Raw genomic sequence first — 12578 nt, 5'->3', positions numbered from 1 at the left:
GGCCACTGTACAGTCCTTGGACAGAGACTCAGGTACTGTCGCAGGTTGGTGGTGCTATAGCAGGACTGTCTGACCCCTTATCAAAGATGCAAGGACAATGAGCCAGAGAGAGACTGAGGCCCAGGCAGGCCAGAGGAAGCTGGCCCAAGTGGTCCCCCATGGGTCCTTCCAAATGATGGACACTCAGTACCTGCTAAGGCCCCACTGGAGCATCCCACACATACCAGAAGGCCCCCAACTCACTTTAGTGGATTTTGTTTACAACCTGCCTAGGGCCTTAGGTGGGGGTGTTGTTTGTTAAATCAGAGGTAATTATTCTACCTTGTGGTCCTCCTGAATGGTGTTTATTCCCCTGAGCAAAAATTCAATTTTTGGTAAACCCACAGCACTTTTAAGTGCTACAGAATATTACAAAGACTATGAGATTGATATAAAGAAATCCTCACACAGACTCTAAAATAAACAATAACATGTTTTTAAAAGATAAAGTACTGTTTAGCACCTAAGAGATACAATTCAGAATCATTAAGATTGTGACAGGTATCAGTAGAAAGTAGGGAAGGGAATAGGATGGGAATTTGCTGATATATTAAACAGATCATTCACTCAGGTATACATGAAGGAAAGAACAGACATGCCTCAGGCTGAGGAAAGAAAGTTCTGTATCACAAAAATATAAGCATAGAAGAGGGAGAAGTGTTACAGGTACTTAAAAGCACTTGAACAAATCTCCAGAGCCTGATGGTATTCTATCAATTGCAGTTAATGAAATAAGAGATGTTATGCATAGGCCATTAACAAATTTCTTGTCTACAAACAGACTATGTATATTATTGTGACAGACCCCACCCTTGCTAAGGGACATACAAAAACCTGTGATGGATATTGAAGTAAAGCATTGCAGAGCTTTTCCAAGTTTTTAACAAACAAGATTGCTCAGGTTTATCAGTTTTCTCCATACCACCCACCTGTAGCATCATGCATTCTACTGTATATGTATATTACCATCCAAACTCATGTAAGATTATTGGTGATATCTGAAATGCACAATCCAATTAACAAAGAGACACCCAGAGAATCTATTTACAGATCAGAGGCCCTTTGGCATTGTCTCGTGCCAGACCAGTTTATTACAGTCATTACATAGGATTGGCAGACATATCTCTCCATCAACTGGAACCCACAGAGACAGAATGTGTAAAGCTACCGCAGACATGGGCAGGCTGGAGGGATACAGGTTACATAGCCACCCGCCCCAGATTAAATGCCCTACCTTGTGACCCTTTTACCTGGCAATTGCTGTAGGCTATACTTCCTGAAGCAAGTGAGCAGGTCATCTGTGCCATGACAAGATCATCCCCCACAGACAGGGGGGGCCCCTAGACAGGATTATTCTCAGCCTCATCTGAGTTTGTGGAAAAGGACTTGCTCTAACAACCCCTATCTTTCCTTTTGTGTCCATTGGGCAGACGTCATGGTTATGTCCTTTCCATCAATTTCTTTTAAGCCTTTTTAGCATTGAATACGGAACACTATGATGTGACTGACTGAAAATCCTCAAATTAAGTGACAAAGGCAACTCTTCAAATAGTGTGCGGATTTCTTCAAAATTATCAAAGAATGAACCAAAGGAGGAAAGAGGTACAATTAAAAGGACAGGAGGCACTTGTACATGCAAAGGGTTGTGGGAATATGGAACAAACCAGTTTTTGTAGTGAATACCTTTGCTTTCTTCAATTAATGGCTAGATGAGATCTTTGATTAATTAACTGCAGAAAACTGCCGACAATTAACTGTTAACAGTTTACAAACAATTAACTGCCCTGTGTTATTTCTAAGCTTTCTACTGCTCTGTATATAAATACAATAAGAATACACATTTTACTAGGATAAAAATAATCCCAGGCAATGTTAAGTATAATTTGCATCACAAATGATTTACATGTTATTAAAACTGCAAGAACTGATGATTCCACCTTTTAAGATACATTTTGAAAAATAAGAGTAAGTATGTACACAGCATATACATAACCTGTGTAACAGATACCACCCAGATGGCAGCAAAGCAGGGGGGTTGGCACAGGAAAACCAGCCCAAATCAGGGGAAGATTAACAGCCCACAGGGAACCATTCTGATGCTACTCTTGCTTCCTTATAGTGTAAATAACGGTTTGTTCTAATACTATCTCTAACCCGCAGAAGTGGAATCCGATTGGCCCAGTACGCTCATTAACCAACATCCTTATTACCGCTGTGGAATGCGGAAAGCGATCGAGGCTGCTACAAACGATGACAAGGAGTATTTCGATTTATAATATAACTCTCCTAAACAATCTCTCAGTGCTCAGTGTCCCAGATAACCATGAGAGTCTCACTAGACAAACTCTGTCCCCTCAGTCAATGCTTATATATTGTAGGGATCTGGCAACCCCAGGTGCAGCCAGTTCACTGATTTCTTCATGAGAATGCATTTCTCTGTTTGTTACAGTGCCAGCTTCTGGCAGCTCAAGCCTGTTTATACCATCCAGATCTGTCCATTCAGCTACAATCTGTAAATAATAATAATAATAATAATAATAATAATAATAATAATAATAATTGCTTACACTTATACGGTATAGTGCTTTTCTGGACACTCCACTCAAAGCGCTTTACAGGTAATGGGGACTCCCCTCCACCACCACCAATGTGCAGCATCCACCTGGATGATGTGACGGCAGCCATAGTGCGCCAGAATGCTCACCACACATCAGCTATCAGTGGGGAGGAGAGCGGAGTAATGTAGCCAATTCATAGAGGGGAATTATTAGGAGGCCATGATTGGTAAGGGCCAATTGGAAATTTGGCCAGGACACCGGGGTTACACCCCTACTCTTTTCGAGAAGCGCCCTGGGATTTTTAATGACCACAGAGAGTCAGGACCTTGGTTTTATGTCTCATCCGAAGGACGGCGCCTGTTTACAGTATAGTGTCCCCATCACTATACTGGGGCATTAGGACCCACATGGACCGCAGGGTGAGTGCCCCCTGCTGGCCCCACTAACACCTCTTCCAGCAGCAACCTTAGTTTTTCCCAGGAGGTCTCCCATCCAGGTACTGACTGAATAACAAAACTTTTAAGACCAATGTAACATTTTTTCTGTATTCTTAACTCATAGTGTTTTCTAATGTTAAATGTTCGTCTGTTTGACATTCTTGAACTGTTGTGTAAGGCAGGAAGGTGAATGTGCACAGTTACTGATTAGCTGCTCCATCTTGGTGATGATCAAGCATAAGACACAATAAAAATCAGTGTAGGATGAAAAGTGATTGGCTTTATGTTCAGGGGTATAATAAAATAGCTCTTGAGTTACAAAAGGGCAGCTGCATTTGAGACTGTTACACCATGCACCCTGCCTATTATATTTTCAAATTAGGAGAATTCATTATTTCTAATAGCCATCTCTCCAAACCAAGAGGAAATTCCAAGGGAAGCTTTACATTCCTTCAAATGACAAATGGACAGTGGAATCAGTGGAGGAGTGGAGCTTATGAGTAGCAGTAGGCACCCATGCGGACTGTTTTTGCCTTTCATTTTTAACACAAAGACTCCAGGAAGTGAAATGGAACTTTGTGTACAGCATCCACATAATGACCAACTGAATTTATTTTATTTTTAACCAGGTATATTGTCGAGAACTGCTAGCTTGCCTTTTAAGCAGCTTAATTCCATAGGCTTTGTTTATCATTATAAGTGTTTATATTACCACTATTTTATTTTTGTCAGCTTTCAGTCTCCATTGAATAAAATTGATTCTGGTTACAGTTAGACACAATTCTTGTTATCCCTGCCAAACTTCAGTTAATAACTTACATTTCATCATGCCCATGTTTAGAACCATGTTAGAAGTGGATATGTCAAAGTAGAACTTCCCATTTGTTAGTTAATAGCAAATGGCTTTTGCCAACACATTATTATGAACTGCAATTACTGTACTGTATCTTTTTTTTCACATGTTGTAAAAAAGCGTATGATTACAGTACAAGCTGCAATTAAGCATGTAGACTCCACTGCAGTACAGTGGCAAATCAATTTGCTTTTGTTTGTAAAATGCTAGTTTGAGAAATAAATACTGTAAATAGCCACAGCAGGAAAGCGCATTGGAAAGCATGCTGACTCAGAAGGCAAGATTGTTCTCTATCTACTCTGTCTATTTAATATTGATTACAGTTTTTGTCAAAGTGATGGCTAACACAGACACATGAAATAGGTAGAATAAGGAATGCAAGACTATGGAATTAATTAAACTTCAACATCGATTTGATTTCCCTTTTTATTTCTTCATTTTGTAAATTGCCAGCTTGCTAATGCAGCCCGTTTGTTACGGAAGAGTGATTTGTTTCTGTCTGCCAGAAGAAGGTTTCAATTTATTGCTCAGGCTGTCATGATAATTTCTGCTTGGCTACAGAGATGCAAACATGTACTTACAGTATACTCATTGGACTTGTGAGTAAGAGAGGTTTAAATGAATAAAGACCATGCAGCCCATCTTAGTGGTATAGTATATTAAGAGCTAAGCAAATCACACATTTTGTCCAACTGTTTTTGAAGGAGTCCAGATACAGGACTTGCTGTGTCTGAAATAATTCATTTTAATTGAAAACTGTGACCTAGTTTAATAGTTTCACTTCTGAGTCTCCTATAGCTATTAAGGATGAGATATTCTAGGATCAAATCTCCTTTAAATCTCCTTTGTTCAGGACTGTCAGTAGACAGTAGTGAGACTTGAAGAAGTGTTGTGAGATAGATTTCTTTATATTATGAAATTATCATTTTAATTCAGGGAATTGAAATTAATTTCTTAAAACATCTTTGGTCCCCAGGACAAAGATTGGTTATCTGTCATCTATGTTGAACCATTTTGATTATTCCACTTCTTGTGAGCCATTAATTATATATCTAATAAACAAATTCATGCTTGAGTTTTTAGTATTCTTGTGTGCACTTGGATGCTGATATGACTTACGTCTAGCTTGCTTTTTAAATTAATCATCACTAATTTGTGTCCCTTTCTTTGGAAACTAAAAAAATGTTTTTCGCTTTGGAACATATGCCAGTATTATACAGTAAAATGTTTTAAAACATTTTAAAAGGTCACTGATTTAAAAGTAAAAGCCCAGTTTCCAACTATAATTAGCCTTACTCAACAACTCTACAGAGATTATGGAGAATTCAAATTAAAACTAGCAACACGTAGAAAAGACAAATCACTAAATTCACTCTGGAACTATCATTCATCAGCTAACTCCACTCCATAACAAAATATTTACAAGTATTCTCTATTAATTCCTAGTTGCTGATCCTGTGGAATGGATTCATTCACATGAACCTCTTTTTCACCTGTGAAAGCTGTAGCCAAGTCTCACCTGGCATCAGCATAAACATGCTTCCACAGAACATTCTGCTCATCTTATGACAAAGACACATTACAAAGGGTTGTGTCAAAGGCACAGGGGATTATAGGATGTGACTTACCATGAATCAATGAGATCCGCACTATCCTCTGTCACAATAAAGCCCAATCCATCATTCAGGATCTCAACCATCCCGGCCATAACCTGCCCCCCCCCCCCACTGCTCTCTGGCAAGCAGTACTGCACCATTTAAGCATGGACCACTAGGTTTAAGAACAGCTTCGACCCTACCGCATTGCGGGGTAAAAGCTAACAGCAATGCCTCAGAACTCAATGCACCTCTGCACTATGCACTTTTTGTGTGGACTAGCATGTTTTTTTTCACTATGACATATTTATTGTTCTCTGCAACATATTATAGTTCTGCGTGTTACTATTTATTATGTAACATTTTGTAATCTACATTGTGTGGTGTTGTCAGTTGTACTGTGTATGCCCTGAGGGATCAGAGCGAATAAGAATTCCAGTGTTACAATGTAACAATAAACTCCTCTACTCTCTGTCTACTAAACTCTTCTACTTTACTCTCTCTACTTTTCTATCATTATTTAATTTTAACGTGCACAAAACATACAGAGGGGAACATAAACGTCAGCATATCTTAATGGGTTAATATTATTATCATAGGCAGCAGCCATGTCACCCTGCAACTCACACCTGGCAACCCACTAAAGCTAAGCAGGTGTGAGCCTGGCCAGTACCTGGATTGGAGATTTCCTGGGAAAAACTAAGGTTGCTGCTGGAAGATGTGTTAGTGGGGCCAGCAGGGGGTGTTCACCCTGTGGTCTATGTTGGTCCTATTTCCCTAGTGATGGGGACACTATACTGTAAAAATGGTGCCATCCTTTGAATTAGTTGTAAAACCAAGGTCCCATGGTCTATTCTCTATGGTCATTAAAAATCCCAGGAGGCGTTTCTCGAAAAGAGTAGGGGTGTAACCCTGGCGTTCTGGCCAAATTTCCCATTGGCCCTTATCACATCTTATCCCCATCTACTGTATGAATTGGCTTCATCACTCTGTTCTCCTCCCCACTGATAACATTTTGTAATCATTTTGTAGTGAGCGTTCTGGTGCACTATGGCTGCCGTCGCATCCTCCAGGATGTCCCCACATTAACTGTAAAGTGTTTTGAGTGGAGTGTCCAGAAAAGCGCTATATAAGTGTAAACAATTATTATTATTATTGGTGCTTCTAAAGCCTAAAGATAATGTACACCCACTGGATTCACACCTCCAGCAATTGTAAAAAAAATTCTTAATGAATATAAAATGAAGTAGTTAATGCAAAAAAACAAAGAAAAGTTATGAGACGCCTCATACAGAAATTATTGTTTCTGCTGCTTTCTATCAAGTGATGAATGGGATGAACAGTCAAGAGGTAAACAGTATTCTAACCTTTTAATTTGTTGAAAATAAAAACAAAAAGATACACCTCCCACTGTCTGTTACATGTATAACCCACACAATTACTTAATATATATTAAAATGGGTTAATTTGGTCTTGCAGTACCTGCTGTGTTTTTATTCAAGGCATCTTATTCAATTTAGTTATTCATGGGGAAAATCCTAATGAAAAACTATAATGAAAATACATTTAAACTATACTGTATTTTATCATCCACAACATACATTCACATTCACACAGTCTAGATACACTCTAATACAATGAAAGATCTCTCTGTGCCAACTAATGATTTGTAATATTCTATTTTGGGGATCAGCAGTAGGGTTACTCACTGACAACAGAAGCAATTATCACCATCGACAGCACGCTGCACGCAACACCTGAGTGAAACAAGCCCTTAGAAAATATGGTCATATTCAGCAATACATTTCTGTAATGAGGGAAGAGTGTCAACAGACTCACAAGTGTAGCAAAAATCCAGACTAAGCATGCTTTGATGAAAGCATGTGTGATTGATACTCCACGAGACCAGAGGAAGCAAACACACTGTTCTTAAAAACAAGATCAAAAGTGTGAAGGATAAAATCTGTACTGTATGAAGTATGAAGAACAAAAGACACAACAGTAGTTAAAATAAAGAAGCAGTGAGATCTGGCAAACTGGATGGGGGTGGGGGGCAAAAACTATACTGGAACACAGAACTTAAACTACATGGTTTTGTAAAGGAAATATGATTTTTAGTAAATAAAACAAAAGTCCACACAACATCTCCATATCTTAAGTATCAGAATCTCCAGAACCTTTTTAAAAATGAATTTGACTGGTGAATACAAAAACAGAGATGATGTTGGACTCCTCACAGCCAACATGTACTGTCCTATGAAATACATTTATTAAACCATATCTGACAATAAAGGTCACATAGAAATAGAAATAAGACAATAGAAAATGTAATTCACATACTGTACCAGAAATATTTCTACAATAGGGCCTTTAGGACATTAAACAAACTCAGAGCTATGCTAGACATTTAGATATTGTAGTAATTCTGGGAAAAGAAAACTAAAGCATAAAGAAAAGGAAATACATAACATTGACAAACTTCTCGAAAAACATTATTAGTCTCTTTATATGTATAAGGCCCCAGGTATTCTAAAAATAGGCATATACATACTGTACATAATCTGAAATCCCCATCCCAGCCTCTAAACAGTGCAGTTATAAAAGACAGGCTGTCGGTACAATTAGAGTGGACATACATCATCAGACAGATACTAAATAGAGCTCTTATTTAAAGTGAGGCTGTCTGGAATAGCTCTGTCTGTCATCTAGCAAAATAATGTTTCATATTACATCACATACTCTCCTTAAATTACAATTATGATAATATTATTACTTACTGTAAATAACAGAAATTTAAAGCTGCTACAACAAACTACTGTAAGTTTGTAATTTGTACTTGGTAGATAACTTAAAACTTTATTTTTAATCTGGAGGATGAACTTTTATTCATTCCATCTTCACTTTCCTGTGAGTGTTACAGAGTTTATGGATTAGATAGTAAGAGCCAGGAGTGCCATTAAAAGAACACATGACAAGTCAGCAGTGTAGTGTGTTCATCAATATCCGTAAGGCAATGATACATCATTAAATAATTTTACTGCCTTCAAATATCTACTTGTCGAATGCTGTACGCAATGTTTTAACACAACGCAATATAACATGCATACAACTGAACTGGACTGAAAAAGGATAGTCTGCACAGCTATGATCGTGAAACTTCATATAAGAGACCTTTGCTTACCAGAAGTACCATAGTCTCTGGAATGACAGGGCCCTCACACAGCAGCGTGTGCCACAGCAGTCTTCATAAGAACGGCATCTGGAATGGGCACAGATACAGCAGGATTAGGCAATGGGATACTGGTACTGTACAGTACATCACATTACACAAGATCTCAGAAGACACAAGCATTTTAATATACAACTTATACAGGAACTTAATATACAACTTATACAGGAACTCCTTTAGCAGATGATTAATAATACACCTTTTTTCTTTCTGGAATTTTCATGTTTTGTGTTTTTTATTACTTTATTTTTTATTTATACTGTTGAAGATGAAGGAGGTTTTACTTTCAGGCAATAAATGGGTATTTAATAGTAAGAAAATTACACAGACTTTTAAAAGTCAGACACACTTTTAAAATGTTCTAGAACTGGTATCCTAGTCTCCCTCGTCACGCAGTACTGAAGACATAAAAGGCACAATGGTATAGTATGAGCAGAGAACAAAGACATCATTATCACACGGCACCAAATTTCAGTTCAGCTACACAAAACTGTTACAAATTCAGGCAGTCATTCTTTTTTCTACAGTACCTCTTCACACACTATTCACAAAGGCTGTACTGTTTACCCATGTGTCTTATGAATGTTACAGGAGCCTTTTCACATGGGGATTGAGTAAATTTGCCTAATTTCCTTATGTTGCCTATTTATTCCCTAAAACAGGTTCCTGAATTTGCATATGATCACCCATAGGTTTCACGTAAGACAGCTGCAGCTGGAAATACAGCAATAGTGTGCATAGATGTGTTTGACTGACAAAAAGGACAGTTGTTTCCTAGAAAATTGTTGTAGAAGTCTTGGAGTGTTACTCTGGGTGGTGTCAGAGTCAAAAGAAAAAGTGTTAGATTTCAGACAAAATCCTTTATGAATTATATTATAACGACGATATCTGTAAAGGAATAGGAGGTGATTAGAAAGCCTGGTCTTGGAACAGATCACTGTGAAGAGAAGGACTGCTGGTTTAGTAAGAGAGGGGGGCAAGTAGACCAGGGAAGAAGAGAAGGAACGATGCAGAGATATAGAAAAAGATTTAGAAGAAGGCATAGTGGGTTGCAGGAGAAGTAGGCTGAAGAAGTTCAGGTGGGCAGCTGCGTCAGAATGCGTAAATTGCAGAGGAACAAGTAATATGTTTATTCCATGCTGAAAAGGAAAGAAAAAAAACACAACGTTTCGGCTGCGGACCCTTACACCCAAAGAAGGAATTAGTTTAAATAAGCAATTAAACCTGACACAATTGAACCATTTTAACAAGGCTTTCCTCTCTTTGGTTCTGTCACATTTTCACAATCACTTGGACAGTTGAATCTCACATTCAGCAGTAAAGGGGAAATGATTCATGCTGTAATGCATTGGCTTGTATTCACAACCACATTTCTTCATTCACAAAGGACGAAGGGAGACTTTTGGAAAAGATGGCCCACACATTTCAATAAAGGCATCCTCAACCATGTTTGTTAGAAAATTTAAAAACTCTTCTTTTGTTCTGTGCAATTTTGTTCTTTCAGATGTTTTACTTCGTGCACTTTTTTCTTCTAATCATTTAGTCCACTGCGCATAACATGACAAATCGGTCAAAATGCTTTGCTAAATTAACTTTCTTACTACATATCAGAAAGGAGGTGGTAAGTTTATAGTCTTCATTTTGTCATAATTACATTCTGGAAAGCAAGTACTGTACATGCGCTGTTGGATATTTTATAATTTGCAGATCAATCAGATCTCTGAAATATCATGGGTCTTTCAGCTTTGTACAGATTAAACTCAAGATTAATTTAATTAAAAATAATCAAATTTCAAATGCAATGCAAGAACACAAATTTGAGTGAAGGCTTGGGTTTTATCTTGCTAATTATGACTATAAATCTTGATTTCTTTTGCTCACAGCCCCACAGCTGCAGAAATGAAAGAATAAATGAAGCTCAACAAAGGCCTTGCTTGCGTGTGAAAAACCAGTAACATTTCTTCCTCCTTGTAGAAGAAAGGTACACTGTTCGTTCATTTGTAAATTAAAGTTTTTCAATTCAAAAGAACATTTAGAAGTAGCTTACAGATACAGATTTAAGTCTCTACATCTCTACTGAAGCCTTATTTATCTCCCTTGCACTAAACAAGAAGCTCTGTTTAGATTTGTAAAGCCACAGTACCACTCCACTGACAGTGAGAAAAGTAAAAAAAGTATTTCTTTTTGACACATTCTTCTTTACTCACACTTCTCATTTATGCCCATTTTGTTATTCCTGAATAGATATATCAACATTTTACAGATACACTCTAAAGACGAGGTGTCCATCTTTTACAATGAATCCCAATCTTCATTTGCCTGTCTGTACTTCATATTTGTACAGGGTACATGTTTCATCTGAGCCATTGAGCATATAATCATACATTTTTGGATTCTAAGAAAAGAGAAAAGCATTTTATAGTAAAAACATATTAGCATATTTTAGTAGTTTAGCCTGATTTGAGTATATTACAATGGATAATAGTTATGTCTTAAAGCTAATGCCTCTCCCAAGCAAACAGAAAAATTGGACAGGATAGCATTTCTTTTTAACCGCTCCAAACTAATTTGAATATAGGACAGCCAAGACTTGGTCATTATTCAGTGTCTTATGCCATCATAGAATATTCCAGCAGGATATGTTCTTTCTGGAAACAGCAGTTTATTGTAATTATCAACCAACATGATTTATTGACAGCTGGTGTCATTAGAACTCATTGGCTGGCAGTTGTCATATAAGATATTAAATTGATTACTGTTATATTACTGTTTCTAGATATATATAGTAGGGTCTTAAGTTGTGCAAATTTAACATTCATGATTTGGTCTGGCTGACAGGATCTTGGATGAAAAAAGAGCAGAGCGAGAGTGAAACCGAGCGAAAGGTTGTTAACCACAACTTTCAAATTAGTGTTGCAACAGACTAGCATTGTGAGACAAATCTAACTAGTGAGCCTCTCTCTGCCCTGTGCCCAAGTACCAGCTACCAAGCAGTCACATCTCAACCTGGTAATGAACACTCCCAGTTCTGTGTCAGCGGTGTGGAGCATGACAGGCTGGATGACGAGTTTACAGGCTCACTGACAGTTTTTTGCCTTTTTCATTACAGTAGGGTGTGCTAATCACAGAGGCAGAGAGAGAGTGCAGTAATCCACTGGATGCAGAGAAATAATTTGTGTAATTTATTCTAGCTGATTACTATAATTTTAGGATTACTGTTGTTTGTTTTAGTTGATTGATTTTATTTAAATTTACTTAAAACCAATGTATTTTAATCATGCACATGTATTATAGTGTTGTAAATAATGGTATAGAGGTGTCTTTCCATTGTATGTTATTTTACAAAGTACTACTCTTTTTGTAACCAACACAAATGTCAAATTCAGTAACAGAAGAATATGTACACAAAACAAATTACATATATTTTGTGAGTACTTTCTGAAATATCTGTTCCTTAGAGATAAAGGAGCAATTTCCCTATAGAAATCTCTGCATAGAAGTGAATGCTGTCATTATCTTCCAATGTTACTACCAAGTTTAGTTCTGCTACAAATTAATATACTGTGTTCCATGCATGGAGACTATAACTGGAGCAAAAGTGAGTGGCTATGTCTTATGATTAAAATTGTGATTCAAAGAAATTCAGAGAAAACCTGATAAAAACATCTGACTCTTGAGGCTAGAGAACACTGAAGGAGATTTGGGAAATCAAAGGACATTGTGTACTTTCTCTTCATCAAAAATTCTATGACAGCATGAAGTGTGTGATTTTGATTTTCTGCACCTGTGGCATATCTCTAAGAAATGGAGTGTAGACAGGCTACAGTAAAATACCAGATGGTTCTTTCAGTTTGCTCTGCTTTTGCA

At 37.5% G+C, this 12578-nt stretch overlaps 1 protein-coding gene across 1 annotated transcript in view; it reads right to left on the bottom strand.

Moving 5' to 3' along the window:
• vopp1b (VOPP1 WW domain binding protein b) overlaps window positions 1-12578 on the bottom strand; it is a 99936-nt gene that overhangs the window by 36189 nt on the left and 51169 nt on the right. The window contains exon 3 of the mRNA XM_015354336.2: window positions 8664-8741. Coding sequence (XP_015209822.1) covers window positions 8664-8741 — 78 coding nt within the window. The remainder of the gene's footprint in view (window positions 1-8663; window positions 8742-12578) is intronic.

This window comes from Lepisosteus oculatus, chromosome 6 (genome assembly GCF_040954835.1).
Source record: "Lepisosteus oculatus isolate fLepOcu1 chromosome 6, fLepOcu1.hap2, whole genome shotgun sequence".
Lineage (NCBI taxonomy): Eukaryota > Metazoa > Chordata > Actinopteri > Semionotiformes > Lepisosteidae > Lepisosteus > Lepisosteus oculatus.
This window is presented reverse-complemented; position numbering and strand designations above follow the sequence as displayed.